Source organism: Budorcas taxicolor, chromosome 12 (genome assembly GCF_023091745.1).
Source record: "Budorcas taxicolor isolate Tak-1 chromosome 12, Takin1.1, whole genome shotgun sequence".
Lineage (NCBI taxonomy): Eukaryota > Metazoa > Chordata > Mammalia > Artiodactyla > Bovidae > Budorcas > Budorcas taxicolor.
The window spans coordinates 31788287-31807109 of NC_068921.1; the positions used below are offsets into that span (position 1 = coordinate 31788287).

At 47.5% G+C, this 18823-nt stretch overlaps 1 protein-coding gene and 1 non-coding gene across 3 annotated transcripts in view; both read left to right on the plus strand.

The window, feature by feature from the left end:
* The window catches only part of FLT1 (fms related receptor tyrosine kinase 1), a 207153-nt gene that overhangs the window by 151846 nt on the left and 36484 nt on the right, over positions 1-18823 (plus strand). For both annotated transcript variants that reach the window (XM_052649905.1, XM_052649906.1), the window contains 2 exons: positions 9426-9532; positions 14793-14925. In XM_052649905.1, coding sequence (XP_052505865.1) covers positions 9426-9532; positions 14793-14925 — 240 coding nt within the window. The remainder of the gene's footprint in view (positions 1-9425; positions 9533-14792; positions 14926-18823) is intronic.
* TRNAG-CCC (transfer RNA glycine (anticodon CCC)) lies at positions 3950-4022 on the plus strand. Its single transcript has one exon. It is a non-coding gene; the product is annotated as a tRNA-Gly (tRNA).

Genomic DNA, 18823 nt, shown 5'->3' on the forward strand with positions numbered 1-18823 from the left:
GAGTAGAAATGCCTTCACAATCCTACTCAACCCTACTTCATTCCCACTTTCATGCATATTTTGGCCTGTTGTGTCAGATTGTTTTAAACTTTTATAAAGATTTTTTAAAATATCCAGTTGTTTTAGATAATTTCAGGGGGGAGAGTCGATGCAAATCATTTATCCTTTTGGCGGGGTCAGAACGGATTCCTCCCACACCCCGAGGAATTGGTCCCTTTGATTCATGACCTCTTTTTCCTCATGGGGCATCAGTCTTCAATATCACTTAGAGAAATGGTATAATTTGCAAGGTAGCTGCAGCTACTCTGTACACGGCTCCTTACTTTCACCCATAATTGCCCCCAACAGCTATGCTTTTCTGAGTCTTTATGTCTGCTTTTTATAGTTTGCTTTCCTCTTCCTTTGCTTTCTTTTGCAGCTTTTTTCCTGCTCTCAGAATGACTGCTGTATCTAGCCTCTTGGCTGAAAAATCATGGTTAGCTGAGAAATTACCTGATCAGCCATCATCAAACCATACCTGAAATCTCCATACCCATTTCTAAGAGAAGCATAAACAGATGAAGCCACACCCTAATAGGGTAATGATAAGACAGCGCAAGGAAGGGAGGATGTTTAGTCTAAAAATGAGTCAGCTTGGAGAGAGGGGGTGACATGACTGTTTTCTTCAAATATTTAAGGCATTATCAGACAGAGGAGACACTGGCCTTACCCTTTAACACTCCAGAAAAGAGAAGCAGAACCAAGAGAGGGAGATGGTGGCAACGTTTCAAGGAGGCAGGTTTCAGCTCCCTAGAAGATAATCTTGAATAGGAAGAACTTCTGAAAGTTGATATTATGTGGACCTTACAAATTAGATGCAGTATCTTGACTAGAAGTACTCTGGGCTAATTGAATAAAAATTTGATCCTTGGATGCTGTTCAGAACAATTAAAGGCGGTACCTGCTTCATAATTTCATCACTGAAATGAGATTCTTGCTTCTGGAGTCTAAATCACTGCTTCTGTCTCTGGTAGCTATGAATTAGGTGCATCAAGCTGAAGACTTGGCTTCCTAATATATGCAACCTAGACCCTCCCCCCTGGCCTATATCTTGTCAGGTTGAGTTTAGGAAGTGAAGCTGGGCAAATAAGTTGTGTCTGTGGCTATGTTTAACAGATTGAAAGAGGTTCACGCATTAGCCAGGAAGGAAACTGTCTGCTCTTTTTATTTCCTTTGAAAAAGGATTCTTATACTCCTAGATAAAACAATGTGTTATTTTTGTATCTGAAAAGGATGAGCGGACTGGGGAATCAAAGTGGCTTCTTTAAATAATCACAGGTCTTGTTTGGTTTGGACTGCCCAGAAGCACATGTGGAGTGCTCAAAGGGGAAGTGCTAATATTAAAAACAACAGCAACAAAGCTGTTACTAACCAGAATAGTTTCTGAAATTAACGGCCCTCCATAGTGAGGGGACTGTTACAATGCACGGGTGGCGCATTTTCATCCGAGGATTTAAAATAAACTCTATTTTCTTATTCTAAGTAATAACTACTATATCTATATACATATATGTATGTGTATATATGTTGGGTTGGCCAAAAAAATTCATTCAGGTTCTTATACAGCGTCACTGAAAAACCTGAACTTTTTGGCCAACCCGATACACATATACACACATTCTTCTAACACATTTAGGCTTTGCTATTGAAATAGTAGCAAAGCATAATAGTAGCATTTGTCATCATGCAGGAGAAAACAACTTGAAGAGTAGCTACCATTTTTAACATTTGTTAAAAGCTTATTTATTTGGGGGCTTATGTCAGGTCTTCTTTGCAGCACGGGGAGCTCAGTAGTTGCTCTGGCAGCATGTGGGATCTTAGTTCCCCGACGAGGAATCAAACCCATGTCCCCGGCCTTGCAAGTTGGATTCTGAACCACTGGACCACCAGGGAAGCCCCTGTAACATTTTTTTGAGGATGACTAATGGATGCAAACAGGTGTGGTTTGTGAATTTTGTGCCACAATAACCCCACAGTGACACATTTCAGGAAAGGACACACGCGGCAGGAAGGATACGCTACGTTCCTTAACGAAGTCCCAAGTGTAAAGAGAAGGAAAAGCTTGAACAGACTCGTCTTAGGGACTAGCCTCTCCCCTCTATCCTTCTGAGCCTCCTCCGACACAGCTCTCTGCCCTGGCTCTCCTGGCACTAGGAAGGGTGTGATAAACTAATTCACATGGAGATGTTGGTGACTGGTGTCACTCCTCTCCTGGGAGAGAGAGTTGAGCTGGCAGCTCCCCGATTTCACCCTGGAGGGCTGAGGACAGGCTATGCGTGCCTTTGTACTGAAAGCTAAACAATGACAGAAAGCTGGCCTCGATCGAGAATGCAAAAAACGGTGCTGGAATTCAGTTAGAACATCTCACACTTGTTGACCTTGCAGTGCACCATTTTAAGCACATAATATGCATCAGTCTTCTTCGCTTTTGCAATAATCCAAGGAGGGTTTTTTTTTTTTTCTACTTACAAGTGAGAATCTGAGGCCCCAAGAGGGTGAGGACTCTGTCCAGGGTTACAAAGCTGGGAAGTGGCGGCGCTGAGAACTGGATCCCTATTTAACCACTCCGCTTACCTGCCCCTCCACCTGGTGGGGAAGAGGCCCTGTTCTGAAGTCAGGTGTGTCCCTGCCCATGAACCATGCAACCGTGGACAGATGACTTCCCTCCTGGAGCCTCAGTTTGCTCACCTGCAAAATGGGTGTGAATTATGGCATGCCAACCATACAGGGTTGCTGGAAGGATTAACAAACTTAACAGTGCATATGGCATATGATAAAAACTTCTCAAATATATAAGGAGAATGGCAGGCTACAGTCCAGAGGGTCACACAGAGTTGGACACAACTGAAGCAACTTAGCATGCACGCCTTATTTGTTAATATGATAAATTGAATTCCATTTCAGCAAAACTTGCTGTATTATACTTTTTCTAGACTTAGCCAGTAAGTCACACAAATGGTGTTCCAGGCCACAAAATTCCTATTTGACCTAAGACTTTACCTTACTGTGATAAAAATGTGTTACAGAACTGATAGAATCGCAATTTTAAGTATCTTTACCTAAAGTTCCTCTTGAAATGTATTTCAAATTTAATCCAAATACAGTATGTCCACAGCTCACTTCCCAAGTTGGTGTCTGTATACCAAACTCTGTAGTATACATATAAGGCTTCACAATTCGTATGTATACCTAAAAGTAAGTGTGTGTATGTGTGTGCTTAGTCACTTCAGTCATGTCTGACTCTGTGACCCCATGGACTGAAGCCCACCAGGCTCCTCTGTCCATGGGATTCTCCAGGCAAGAATACAGGAGTGGGTTGCCAGGCCCTGCTCCAGGGGATCTTCCCGACCCAGGGGTCAAACCTACATCTCCTGCTTCTCCTGCATTGGCAGGCGGATTCTTTCACGCTACCAGGAAAGCCCTCATAATCAGCATGACAGTCAATCTAAATGTAACTGGATTCCTGGTTACTGGATTTTAGGTTAAAGGAGGTGTAACCTGGCTTGATTGACTCCCATGGGCAGCCAGGTTCAGGTGTATTGATTGATTTTCTTTTTATCCATATAGAAACATTTATTGAGCCTTTCTCTAGGCCAGTGCTTGAGCTGCAGAGTGAACAAGAAACACACCCTTCTCTCGATGTCCCAGTAGCATAATGGGCAATAAGCCGACATGAATGGTCCCCTCAAAACAACACCAGAGCCAGAGAATAACTCCTAAGCCATGCTGAGTGTTAGGCCAGTTTCTCAGGGAAAGTACCTCAGTGGTTTACGGAAAATGGTCAGTACTTGGGTCAAAGTCTGATTAGTTTTAGAAGGAAAAGCAAATTGTGTTTTACGTAATATGTTTGGATGAAAAAAAAAAAAAACTATGTTGCACTTGAAGTACGAAGAGTAATAAGAGGAGGACTTCCCTGGTGGTCCAGTGGTTAGGACTCTGTGCGCCCAACGCAGGGGGCATGGGTTCGATCCCTGGTCAGGGAAGTAACGTTCTGCATGCTGCATGGGTGTGTGTGTGTCAGTCTTCCGATCGTGTTCGACTCTTTGTGACCCCCTGGACTGCAGCCCACCAGGCTCCTCTGTCCACGGAATTCTCAAGGCAAGAATACTGGAGTGGGGAGCCATTCTCTTTTCCAGGGAATCTTCTCCACCTCGGGATCAAACCCGTGTCTCCTGCACAGCAGGCGGATTCTTTACCGTCTGAGCTACCAGGGAAGTCGGCATGCCACGTAGCATGGCCAAAAATAAAATAGAAAATAAATAAAAACAAAAAGTAATAAGAGGATTTTTTAAAAGGAAAAGAGAGTGAAGCCTCCACAATAACACCTAGTTTTATCCATCTCTCCTGTGAGGTGGGGTGCTGTTGGCACGTCCACACTTTAGGGATGGGGCTGGCGCACAGAGCCCCCGGCACTCACAGCTGTGTGCAGGGTCAGGGAAGGACTTCCTTCTCTGCAGTCAAGGCAGGCCTGGGGCTGGGGCCCTGGCCTCTTGCTGGGGAGTTGCCCTCACTTCTTGGGAGGCACCACCCGGCTACACCGCAGGAGCTGAGCTACCCGGTTCTGCTGCCCGTTCACTCAGGTGGTCTGGGGCCACAAAGAGCCACGTGTCCCGTCCGGGATGATGCTGCCACATCACACAGCCTGGGTCCCATGCAGACAGAGCTGCCCACCACCGTCAGAAAGGCTCAGGGCAGGATGGCAGGACACAGTCAAGCTCTGCAGACTCTAGACAAGACACACCACCTTCCGAACCCAGCCCTTCCCCCGCCTGCCCTTCCTACCCCAGCAGGGATGGGCCGAAGCCCGGGAGGGAAACTGACACGGTACGTTCTGGGCAGCCCGGTCCGCAATCTGAAATAAGAGGTACAAATACCTGACCTCTTTCAATCAGCCACCTTCTTGTCATCACCCCATATAAAAACGGCCTCATGCCACGTCCACGCGGCACATTCACACCCATCAGACAGGAGGGACGGCCCTGAGATCCAGCGTTAAGTCCCATTATTGTCAAATCCACCCATGTTCTCCCGCCTCCTACGCCCGCCATGTACAGCTGGGCTGTTTCATAATGACACCAAGTTCATCAGCTGACACCAGTGAGGTGAAGCTGGGTCCAAGGCAGGCCAGTGTGTGGATGTCTGACCCCTGAAAACACAGCCAACAGTGGATGAGAAGAGATGCTGCTGACTTAGGTCAACCTACAGCGGATGATCCTCGTGATTACCTTCCGAGCGAAGATGAATATCAAGTTACCGGACAAGACAGAGGCAGAGCCTGGATACCAGGTCTCACAAAATGAGTTCAGTGTTCAAAAAACAGTAAGAGTAGTAAGCAGATCTGTCCCTTCTAACCAGTGTTCATCAAAGATGTTTTTAATGAGCTGATTCCTTAAATGCCTAAGTGCACCCGGACACATTCAGTCCCACTGCAAGGAATCTGCCTGAGTAAGGACTGTGGGATTACTTCGGGGGTCAACTTCCTGCCCCTGGGAATGCAGTGGGAAAGTTCCCACCGCGGGCGGGGTCTCTCGGCGTCAGTCCTTGCAGAGACTGTACGCAGACCGTGCTCAGTCCCAGACGTTCTCGGCTCCTCCAGCAGCCAAAGGCCACTGTGTCCCCAGCAGGTCCCAGTCTGGTTTTTGGTTTCATAAAACATATCTGCAGCATAAGCAAAGACACGTGTACGTGTGTGTGTGTGTGCGTGTGTGTGCGTGAATACTGAGAGGAAACATTAAATCTCTCACCTCAGGGGCTCATACAAGCTCAGTTGTTCAGTCGTGTCCAACTCTCTATGACCCCCTGGACTGCAGCCCACCAGACTCCTCTGTCCATGGGATTCTCCAGGCAAGAATACTGGAGTGGGTTGCCATTCCCTTCGCTAGGAGATCTTCCCGACCCGGGGACTGAACCTGCATCTCTGCATCTCTGGCACTGCAGGTGGATTCTTTACCATTAGTGCCACCTGGGAAACCCAAGGAAACCCAAACTCATTAACTGCCACTTATTGTCTTCCCATCGAGAGGACCCATACTGAGAGAAGAAGGGGGTCATGCCTGGAAATTTCTCAGTTGATCTCATGAGATTCAGGGAAGAATAACCACAAGCCGCCAGAGCAGCAAATGAAGCCAAGTCCACTCATTCATTCAACCAGCACTTTCAGGATGCCTGCCTGCCGCATGCCAGGCACTGTCCTCTGCACCAGAGGCATCTCTGTGAACGAGAGAACCGCCTGCTGCTGCTTCACCCAGAGCTCTGAACACACCTGTCCGTTCATACCTGAACACCAGACCATGAGCTCCTTTCTGTGTCCCTTCATTTATCACCACATTCCAGCCCCCCAGAGCAGAGCCTGGCACTTGGGTGATGTTCTATATGCTTATTGGGTGAATATACAAGAATGGGAATTTGGCCTGAACCCTTTGAAAGTTTCATGAAACTATCTAGAGACAAATCAAAGTATGACTTAATCCACTCAATTGGTGAGTAAGGTGTGACCTCACCCCTGGGAAGTTGATTTCCTGGTAGAGAAACAGTGAGGGCAGAAGCACAGGGTTGGAAGGGCTGGTCTATTTATGAAACTACAAGTATTTGGATGTAGAGCATGTGGGGGGGATGGTTGGGCAGCAGGGGATGAGGCTGAAGGAACAGGTGAGGTTGGGCAGCCAGGATGTAAGAGCTTGGGTTTCTCTCCTGACAGTGCTGGGGGTAGGCAGCAATGATGGAATTTAAGGAGCTCCATCACTTTGTTGACAAAGGTCCATACAGTCAAAGCTGTGGTTTTTCCAGTAGTCATGTCCAGATGTTATGAGTTGGACCATAAAGAAGGCTGAGCACTCAAGAATTAATATTTTGAAAATGTGGTGTTGGAGAAGACTCTTCAGAGTCCCGTAGACAGCAAGGAGTCCAAGCCAGTCAATGCTAAAGGAAATCAGTCCTGAATATTCATTGGAAGGACTGATGCTAAAGCTCCAATATTTTGGCCACCTGATGCGAAGAAGTGACTCACTGGAAAAAACCTTGATGCTGGGAAAGACTGAGGGCAGGAGGAGAAGGGGGCGGCTGAGGATGAGATGGTTGGGTGATATCACCAACTCAATGGACATGATTTGGAGCAAACTCTGGGAGATGATGAAGGACAGGGAAGCCTGGCGTGCTGCAGTCCATAGGGTTGCAAAGAGTCAGACGTGACTGAGTGACTGAACAACAGCATGGAATCTCTGATTTGGCAAGATCGTGTGGGCTCGACTAGGGGCTCCAGGATGGCTAGGAAGCTGCTGCGGTCATTCAAGGGGACTGCAGGGGCCTTAACTTAGGTGGTGATCCTGCGGTAGGACAGGAGGAGAGGATTTCATGAGCCATGGAAGGAGAATGAACAGGAACTGGGGGTGGGCTGAAAAGAGGAAATGCCAGAGTCCCCTCCGGATGGGAAGACACACCGTGGCGGGGACTGTGGCCCACAGGGACTGTTTGTACGTGGTGACTGAATGGAGAAGAGGAAAGAGGCTCCCATTTTTAGCTTGTGTACTTGCTCCTGTTCCGGGCAGAGAAGCTGCACTGGCTCCAGCTGCCCGAGGCCCTGAGTTGAGAGCACAGGGATGCTCAGAATTCTTGCCCTGCTCTTGCCCCACCTCCATGTCCCAGTTCTGGGTCATCACGCACACCTTCCCCTGCCTACAGTGCCTTCCCCTGCCTTCACCCCTGCAGGTCAAGATCCATTTCAAGCGTCACCTCTCCCTCAGCCTCCAAACTCTCTGCACCTCATTTCTTTCCATTTGCCTTAAGCCTCCTGGTTGGGTTGTAAGTGAGCTCCTGGTAGCGACAGCTTTCCCTGAGTTACCCACCTGTCTCCTTGCCTGGAGTCGGATTCAATACATCTTCACTGAGTTAAAACAAAGAGCCCAGGGACTTCCCTGGTGGTCCAGTGGCTCAGACTCTGTGCTCAAAAAATGCAGGGGCCCCCGGTTTGATCCCTGGTCAGGGAACAAGATCCCACACACCTCAAGAAAGATCAAAGGTCCCGGATGCTGCAACTAAAACCCGGCACAGTCAAATAAATAAGTTAAACCAAGAGCCTCCCCGCCAAGATGAAGCCCTTATGCATGAAATGGGGATATTCTTGCTCCCGTGCTTCATAGATAGGTGTGAGGACTTGACGCATAGTAAGTGCTCAATAAAAAAATCCCGTCATCCACATCACCATTTCTTGGGGGCTGGGGGGGGGGGGGGGTGCGGTGCAGGGCAGGAACACAGCATGCAGGACTTTAGTTCCCCAAACAGGGATCGAACCACTGCCTGCCAGGAAATTGCCTCTCCATTTCTAAAGGGAGCAAGCTTCACTGGATCTTGGCCTCACTTGATACTGAGTCTGTCTCCCTTTAATGAGCTTCCCTCCTAGCTCAGTCGGTAAAGAATCCACCTGCAACACAGGAGACCCAGGTTCAGTTCCTGGGACGGGAAGATCCCCTGGAGAAGGAAATGGAAACCCACTCCAGTGTTCTTGCCTGGAAAGTCCCATGGACCGAGGAGCCTGGCGGGCTACAGTCCATGGGGTCGCAAGACTATCAATGAAGGTTAAGGACAAGGGCATCCCTTTAGAGCTCCCAGGACACTCCCCTAGCATCAAGAAGCAGGGAACCTCGGTCCTGGCTCACCGGGGCATTCCTTTAAATCCCAGGGAGGATCCTCTCTGGAAGCTTCTCTTGGATACCTTGGGTCTTTTCTTTCTGGTCATGGAGAAACAGTGCTCGGCTTTCATCTCTGATTCTGAGGAACAAGGTGATGGGGAAGAATCAGCTCCAGCAGGTCCCTTGGCTCAGCTCCGCCTGAGGAGGAGCCTCGGACTTGAGCGCCCCAGACATGAGTGGTCAGACCTGGAGGGTTGGCCTGTCTGTTCCAAGAGCAGCGAGCGGGTGATTGTGACAGTCCTGGAGCTTTATTTTTATTTTTAAAGTCTACTTTGAAGACGTTTGTGATTCCCCAAGGAGACTTTTTATGTCCTTTTTTTTTTCTTTTTCTTTAGAATTTCCTCTCAAACCCATTAGGGAGATTTCACATCGTCCAGATTTAGCACTTTAATGAGGTCTTGTTCCTGCCTTAATTTTTTCCCCCCATTTTTAATTTCTCCTCTGACTTTTAACTCACTATTTCTGGAGTTGTTGGCAAACTCCACAGCAACATTTCTGGAAAGTCTTTTCATTTCCATGTGAGTTTATGACGATAATAGCATGAACCCTGCCTGACCCAGAAGGTGAGAGGCTCTGTGCTGGGAGCTGATTGTGTTCGCCCTGATGAAGCACTTGGGGGCCACTGACCTCTTTCTGTCAAATCACAGACCCAGGGGTTGTGAGCTGCTGTTTAGCGCCCTCTTGGTGTTTTTATCTCTCCAGGGACCTCAGACAAGTCTAACCTGGAGCTCATCACTCTGACGTGCACCTGTGTGGCTGCAACCCTCTTCTGGCTCCTGTTAACGCTTTTTATCCGAAAACTGAAAAGGGTAAGAATATTTCAGATGAAATTCTATGCTCCTTTTGGCAAAAATCTGCCACAAGGCCCAGTGGCACTGCTGGCATAGTGACATCGTGTTGCTGCTGCTGCTGAGTCGCTTCAGTCGTGTTCGACTCTGTGCAAGCCCATAGACGGCAGCCCACCAGGCTCCCCCATCCCTGGGGTCCTCCAGGCAAGAACACTGGAGTGGGCTGCCATTTCCTTCTCCAATGCATGAAAGTGAAAAGTGAAAGTGAGGTCGCTCAGTCGCGTCTGACTCTGTGCGACCCCATAGATGGCAGCCCACCAAGCTCCTCCATCCATGGGATTTTCCAGGCAAGAGTACTGGAATGGGGTGCCATTGCCTTCTCCAGACATCATGCTAGATTTCCCCAAAAAATGCCTGTTCCCCCAAATGCCTGATGTCCAGAGCAGGCCCTGAACAGGTGAGCATGGTAGATGAATCATTAAACCATCTCTCAGGACTTCCTTCCCTGTTTGTCTGGCAGTTAAGACTTCGCGCTTCCACCGCAGGGGGCAAGGGTTCAATCCCTGGCCAGGGAACGAAGATCCCACATGCCTGATGGCCAAAAAAAAGAAAATCCAAAAAACAAACATCTCACCCTAACGTGGAGTGTTCAAAAAACAAAGCTAGAACAATGAACAGATGACTATTTCCCACACACAGAAGGAACACCTTCAGTGTAAAAGGAAGTCTTTAAAGTCCACACGAGATCTGAGAAATATTCATTTTCTAAATCTCACTCTCTGCTAAAAGACAAAAAGGAAAAGGCAAAATAAAGACCCACCTCTGTCTTATCTGTCTGCTGTTCCATCCTCTGAGCCCCATGATAAAATTAAGTTCTTCAGCGTGTGAGGCTCAGGTTGGAATTCAAGACATCAGATTCCTATCATTAGGCCTGTTAGCACAACCGGTGCTTCTCTGGAGCTTACTGGGTTGGGGGGAGGGGGCGACGAGCCAACACTCCTTCGTTCATTCATGCCTTAAATACTCCCAGGCGCCCGTTCAGGGCGGGGGCCAGGCCCTGCAGAGGAGAGGCTGCTGTGTGCAGTCTGGGGAGAGGCTGACTGTAGCACAGGCAGAGGTCAAGGGGTGACCGGAGGCAGCCGCCCACACAGCAGGTAAGGGAGGGGAAGTCTGCAGGCAGAGGAGACGCAGTGAGGCGGTCAGACTGATCCGGCAGAGGTGGGGGCGGCGGACGAGGGAGGCAGGAGTGCAGAGGCTGTCCAGGCAGGCCCTGTAGGCCGTGGGAAGCGACTTCCTCCGTGTTTTAGAAGAGGAAGCCTTGGCGGGGGGGTGGGAGGGGCGGTTAAGCACAGGTAGGTGATTTTAAATGTGAGAGACCTGTGTCTGGAAAGACGATTTCAGGCTGTATGAGGAGGAAGAACCAGAGTGGACAAGAGTGAATAGAGAAGAACCCAGTGAATGGAAGAACGCAGTCCAAGTCAGAAATGACGGTCGCTTAGTCCAAAGGATTAGACTTGAAGAGATATTTAGGGGATAAAATCAACAGGACTTGTAAAGTACCGAGGAGAGACTGCCTCAATTTCTAGAGCTCTATTAGTCCTTATTAACATGCAAGTCTTATTTTTTAAGAATGATTATATTATTTTCATTTAATTTTTTTAATGTATGAAGACTAGTTTTAGTTGCTGTTAAAAGGTATTACATTAAAATATAATATATAGAAGAAAAATATATCAAAGAAACAGTTATCTTTAAGGAGTTCCGAATTAGAAAATCATTACATAACATAACAAGCTCATCTCTTACGCTTTGATTATTTTTTTTTAAATCACTTTAAATCACTTTCACCATTTTATGTGCTGAGTGTTTGTGGCATATTTGGGGAGCTCTTTATGTCATATCTCAGTCCTTTAAAAAACACAACGATATAAATATATTATTATTCCCATTTTAAGGAGAGGGGAACTGAGGTTCAAAGAGGTAAAATAACCTGCCTAGAGTCACTCAGCTAGTTAGAGTCGCAGCTGAGTTTTGAACTCAGGTTGTGTGACATTAGACTCGCTGTTCGAAACCAGGAAGGTTATACTTCCAGGGTTGGTAGGTCGACTGGCAGCCCTCCTGCACGGTGAATAAATAACCTGTGGCTTCTGCTGCGTGGAGCGACTGGCTTTAAGACACGACAAGGAAAGCCACTGCTTTCGAAGGAAGCCAAAGGTAAACAACGGGATTTGGAAAGGGGAGGTACATCGTATAGGAAAACACATCTAACAAAAGCGGAACCTGCCAGATCTGCAAGGGCGATACAAAGACTACAGAGTTCAAAGGAAGAGAGGGCAGAGAAACTTCAGAGAGAGCTCCGTTTAGAGACAGACTTTGAAGGTTGCTGCTGGAAGGAAAGCAGTAGAAAAACAGCCCACCCTCACTCTGGCCCACTCCCCAGGTTCGGGACAACGTCTGGGTACTTTGCATATGGGAGCTTTAGTGGAAATAACACTGGAAAGGCACTCTGGGACTCAATCGAAGAGGTCCCCTGTATGTCTAAAAAGTCAGAAAGCTTGAATGTCAACAAGAAAGGATGAAGGCAAGAAAGGACCATCTCAATGACAGAATGTCTATAGGATTTGAGAAGTAATTGGTTTGGGAAGGCAAAGAAGAACAAGGCATCAAAAACATATCTCCAGCTGATTTCTATAACCGCTGTGTAAATTCCTCACTGATAAGGACTGTATTTTCTCTTTTCATCCTCACTCTGCACAGGCCAACTAAAGCTAATATTTATTCATGCTTACTATACACCAGGCCCTTCGAATAGCTTTTCATAGACTATTTTGCATGATATTCACAGCAACTCTATGAGATAAGAACCACTACTGACACTGTCTTACTGATAAGGAAACTAGGCTTAATAAAGTTAAGTAACTTGCCCAAGGTAATATGTAGGTTCTGATTCAAACCCAGGCCTCCACATCTGGGTTCTGAAGCGCCTGACCAAGCAGTTTCCATGCCTAGCACCCAGTGGGTGCTCTGTGTGTTTGTCAATTGAAAGAATAAGCATTGGTCAACTAAGATTCTCCCAGCAGGCTCATCTCAAAGCCCTTCCTGAAGGTCTGTTGGGTATCTCCTCTCATCTGCCTTAAGACAAACCACGGGCTTCCTCAGGTGCCATGTGGGCAGACTGTCTCCGTGGGCTGCTCCCCTGGCTCGGTCACCACCCCTGCCCACGTCGCTCAGCTCCCACAGGACCCAAGCTGTCCCCGGCTGGGCCGCAGCTCTTCTTCTGCTCTTGGAAGACTGGAGACAGTGTCTCATGGCCTTGGCTATTGCGCACGCTGAGAACTGGAGTCATCAAAGCTCCATCCATGCCACTCATGAGCACCCAGGACCCTGGGGTGGGAAAGAACACTCCCGTCCAGCCCTGCAGCCTCGCACTAGCGTCTTTAGGTGGGCGCCCCCCCACCCCGTCTACCATGCTGGCAAACGCATGACAAACATGCTCCCTATCTGTCCCCATTTTCCACTCTTTGTGGAGCCCCGGCAATCTTCCTGCCCTGAGCTATCTGTCACACATTTCAGTGATAATTTTTGTGAGAAAGAGGCAGATTGCGAGTGATGGATGAGGTGAGCTGTGACAGTCCAGGACGGGGTGAGTCAGGGCCAAAGAATGTGGGCGGGTGTGAAGTCGAATGGATAGGGAGGTTTGCCTTCTCTGCTCAACTCTGATCCTGTTTAGAGAAATGCACAGAAAGGAAGGGCCCTAAACTCATTTAAATGAAGTGTAAGTAACTTCTAGACAAGAGTTATCAAAACCCAGCCTCTACGGGCAAGTGTACTTCTTTTCTGTCCTGCCTATGGAAATGCAGTCAATTCTACAATCAATCAATATGAACAGGGTATATTACCCATGAATGTGAACCTAACACACTAAATGTAAATCCGGTTACGTATGATCTGAAATAAAGGGTATGTTCTGGGTTTCATTTGCATCACCAAGATAAAACAAGCACTAGAAGTTAGGTACCACCTTATTTATTCGACATCTTATTATACCAGTGGCCAAAAGAACTTGGAATATAGCTGTGTATAAGTCTCATCCCTTTGCCTTTGAAATAATCAACTTCTATTTTTTTAAAATTTTGTTTATAGCAAATATTTACTATCTCTTAACTATTTTCTTTTTTGTACATTTTTCCTTTTTCTTTTCATCTTTTTCCTGCCTGTGAGTCACAGCTATGTATGCTAAATATATAAACTTGCAATGTGCTGAATAACCTTGCATTTTACATGAATTTTAATGTAAATACTCAAACAGTTCAGATGAATCCAGTCCATCTGAATAGGGACTCACAAAATTTTGGTCACCAGGAAACTTGTGGAGCCTACTTGCTGGTGGACTCCTTTATATTCTTCTTTCAGAAGGGCTGACTGGTGTTTAAGTTCTGAGCTCAGTACCCTTTTTCTGTAACTCCTCCAGGTGAATCTTATTCTAATCTCACTCTAGCCTTTTCAGGTTGCTGTGGCAACCAAGGGGCCTTCTGGGTGTCTTTAACCACCCCATATGAAACTCGCTTCTCCACTGTCCCAGGGACCCTGGGTTTACTTGGCCACTTTAGCCTTTCTTACAAATCCAGAAAAGCCACAACCCACTGCTGACCCATCTGCCACGCGTATTCCTGGAGAATGACCATGGAAAGTTATTTATAGTCATTGTTTGGAATGATTTTATTAAAATACTTTGCATTTTTTCAGAGAAGAATTATGTGATCACTGCTTGGTGGTGCTTTAGTTGCTAAGTCCTGTCCGACTCTTTGTGACCCCATGGAGTGTAGCCCACAAGGCTCCTCTGTTCATGGAATTTCCCAGGCGAGGATACTAGAGTGGGCCGCCCTTCTCCAAGGGATCTTCCCCACCTAGGGATCACCCCACATCTCCTGCATTGCCAGCTGGATTCTCTACCACTGAGCCACCTGGGAGTTTCTGATCACTGTTTAAGAAAAAGCATTAAGGTCACTGCAGAATCTGAGCACATTTGGTCCGAGACAGAACAGTGGAGGGGGTACCAGAGAAACGCACTGTGAAAAGAGTAAGGAGTGGCTTGATGGAAATTGCATGCTCGCGTGTGATGCATCTATGTGCATGCAGAGGGCACGTGCTGCTCCCGACCATGTGGTTTCAGCCCAATGAACCAAAATAGGACCTGATGATGCCAAGTATTGTTTTACATTACATATCTGGGTTTAAATTGTTCCCTGGTTGGTGACTCTGAGATCTCTTTATTCCTTAGTCATCTTCTGAGATTAAAGCTGACTATCTGTCGATTATCATGGACCCAGATGAAGTTCCCCTGGATGAGCAGTGTGATCGGCTCCCTTATGATGCCAGCAAGTGGGAGTTTGCCCGGGAGAGACTTAAACTGGGTAATGTATTTGTTCCCTGGATTCCTAAACCTGCACCAAGCACCCACTGCCCACGAAACACAGTGCTCTGAGCGAAGCAGAAGTAACTAGATGCGGGATTCTATCCTCTAGTTGCTCAAAAACCAGCAAAGGAGATGGACACAGAGATAAAGAATTCTCTGGACTGGTGAGACAGCAGGTCAAGGGGACAAGGCAGCACCCGTCCCTTCTTTCAACAGTCATCAGGCATCTTCACCGAGCAGCTGACACCCATCTCAGTGGTAGGGATGCAAAGGTGCTTGAGTCCATCCCCTCGAAGGGAGAAGCACACGGACATGAGAGCAGATATAGTGAAGGGGAAGGGAGTGATTAGTTTCAGCAGCATCTCATAGGCACTGTTAAATAACAGAACTTCTGTAGGATGAGAAAGTGGTGAACATGTGCCCCGATGTTCATCGCAGCACTGTTTACAATAGCCAAGACATGGAAGCAACCTCGAGGTCCATGGACAGGTGGATGGATAAAGAAGTTGTGGTACATACATATAATGGAATGTTACTGAGCCATTAAAAGGAATGAATGAGTCAGTTCTAGTGAAGTGGATGAACCAAGAGCCTGTTACACAGAGTGAAGTAAGTCAGAAAGAGAAAAACAAGTATCGTATATGCTAAGTCACTTCAGTTTTGTCCAACTCTTTGCAACCCTGTGGACTGTAGCCCTCCAGGCTCCTCTCTCCATGAGATTCTCCAGGCAAGGCTTTTGGAGTGGGCTGCCACGCCCTCCTCCAAGGGATCTTCCTCACCCGGGAATGAAACCACATCTTTATATCTCCTATACTGGCAGGTGTGTTCCTTACCCCTAGCACTACCTGGGAAGCCCCGATCCCATGGACTTTAGTCTGCCAGGCTCCTCTGTCCATGGGATTTCCCAGGCAAGAATACTGGAATGGATAGCCATTCCCTTCTCCAGGGGATCTTCCCAACCCAGGGATCGAACTCGTGTCTCTTGCATTGAGGGCAGATTCTTTACCATCTGAGTCAGGGAAACCCAAATATCATGTATTAACACATATATTCCCTGGTGGCTCAGAGGATAAAGCGTCTGCCTACAATGCAGGAGACGCGGGTTCAATTCCTGGGTCAGGAAGATCCCCTGGAGAATGGAATGGCAACCCACTCCAGTACTCTTGCCTGGAAAACCCCATGGACTGAGAAGTCTGGTAGGCTACAGTCCATGGGGTTGCAAAGAGTCGGACACTACTGAGCGACTTCACAACTTCACTTCATGGAATCTAGAAAGATGGCACTGATGAACCTGTTCACAGGGCCGCAGTGGAGTCACAGACATAGAGACAGACTTGTGGACACAGCAGGGAAAGGAAAGGGGGGCACAGATTGAGAGTAGCTGGAAACCCGCATATGAACATGTATAAAATAGGCAACTAGTGGGAATTAACCGTAGGACACAGGGAGCTCAGCCTGGTGCTCTGTGCCAACCTAGAGGAGCGGGATGGGGTAGGGGCTCGGAGGGAGGGTCAAGAAGGAGGGGACACGGGCACACCTATGGCTGCTTCCTGTCGATGTATGGCAGAAACCAACACAACATTGTAAAGCGATTATTCTCCAATTAAAAATAATAAAATTTTAAAAAAATTTAGAAAATGGTGACCTGGAACACAATTCAGAATGGGGAGGTGCGGGGAAAGCGAGTATTTGGTGAAAGAGCTGGTGCTTGCCACAACTGCGGATCAAAAAGCCCCGTTGCATGAATCTATAAGTTACATACTTTGAATTTCCCTGGGTGTCTGGAATGGCCAACACAGAGAAGAAAGCCCTTCTCTTTCATGTTTATGCTCCACTGACAGAAAGGGAAGATTGTTGTTTCCTAGGTAACAGGGATGCTGTCAACGCCAAGTAACGTGCTTTCCCGCCAGCTCAGCCCCCAAGTCCCTCCAGCTCAGAGGTCACAATGCACATTACTCTTCAGCCCAGGAGCTACAGAACAACAGGAGCCTCCAAGACTCCTGTCCAGATACTCAGACAGTGGCTTCTGAAGAATCATTAGTATTTGGAACTAGGGAGAGAGATTGTGGAGCCAGTGGCGCTTGTTACTCGGTGCAGAGCACCTGTTACAAATGCAGTGGCCAAGCCGCCCCTCCCCCACATGCAGACTGTATTGGGGGGAGGGGAGGGGACAGAGGTATTTTCTTGTCATTCTCTTGGGCTTGATTCCACCTTTATTTCTCCCTATATGAGAAAGAAGACTTGGCCCCAATAATGTGTGCTGTTTGGCTTGGGGCAGAAAATTGGAAATCAGTTAAAAAAAAAAATCAGTAAAAAAATGCTGGAAAGACAGGCGAAAGCCAGCAATGGCTGCTGATGGGGACAGTCGGGGGCGGGGGGTCAACTAAATTTAGAGCAGTTCGGGGCAGGTGGTACACCAGATGAGTTCCTTCTGTAAGTCTAAATTACATGGCAGCTGGCCCAGACCCCCCCACCCCCAGTGACCTTGGCAGGAACATGTGATAGTTTTCCCACAACTGTAAGCCATTCTCAGGCCACACTGCTTTCCAGAGGTATTAGTCACAAGCAGGCACGCTTCTTCTGTACAGGATGCGAGAGCTTTCTGTCCCATTCCTTCATTCCTTGGCCTAGGACCACTATGATCCTTGATGGCCCATCGAGGTACACTGTGAACCAGAATTCCCCCAGGGGCTCTGTGGGTTTAGATAAGCCCATTTCAGAAGATGCTCCTTGCTAGAGATCTTATAGTTCTCTTCCCTCCCAGAGTCACCAGATGCAATGATTCAGCTGATAGGCATGCAAGTGTCTCTGACAGGTGAGAGTAAGTGTGTCAGACAAACCAGCTTGGCCTTTCAGTGCTGAGTATGGCTCCAAGGGCTAGAGGAAGCCTCATCCCACTTCTATGGGAGCAGAGAGGCCCAAGATGTGTTACTTAAGCCAAGTAGATAACAGAACAACCTGAAGTCACGTCTGACAAGTGAAAGTAACCAAAATGATGTCTGGGTGGATGACGAGGAAAAGTTGGTTTGATGCGAGAGTTATAATGGGTTACAGATATAGAGAAACACACAGACCAAATGGCTTCTGATTTCATCTGCGTCTTCCCTCTGGGTTACAACCCGCAGCACTGGTGAGAGAAGCTGGAACTGATAGCATCTGAGAGACAGACAGGGCTGAGGCTTGGGTCCAGAGTATTGCTACCATTGAAATTCCTGGAATCCAGAACTAAAGAAACTTGTTTTATTAGTGATTCCTCACCAAAGCTGGAAGAAAATTCAACTCCTATATATTTATCACAAAAGTTGAGATCATGTCAAACAGGGGCTCTTCCCATTGGAAGATAAAGTCAGAATTACCTACCATGGGAAAGCACATAGGATGTCTGAAATCTGGTGAGTGGCTTGAGCCTGGGTTGCTTCTGCCTCCTGGAAGATCATCCTGGATGCGAAGAAGGGCTCAGCTCCAGGCTGCCCTGATCTCCCCCAACCACCCTCCCTGTGCAGGGACCCTAACCAGTCCCTCTCAGAGGAGATCCCTGTAGTATTCCATTCCATAACAATGACCCAGCACTTTTCCAAGCTAGCTAGTGGCATCTGGGTAGCACCAAGGAGGATTAAGGGAAAAGAAGGACCGAGCGAGATCAAGTCCAGCGTGGCAGGGCTCCCCTGACATTGGAATTGTGTGTCCGCCAGAGGACTAAGATGTATCAGATGATTAAAGAGCTTGTAAGAGCTTCAGGCTGTTTTACGAGGCGACAGTCATCTTCCAAGAGAATAAATGAAAAATCTGAAGGAAGTCAAGTGAGAATGGGCTCATTCTCACTGGTCAAGGCAAAGTCCTCAACTCACAGAAGTTAAGATCGTGTCTGACAGGGCACCTTCCCGTTGGAAGATGGG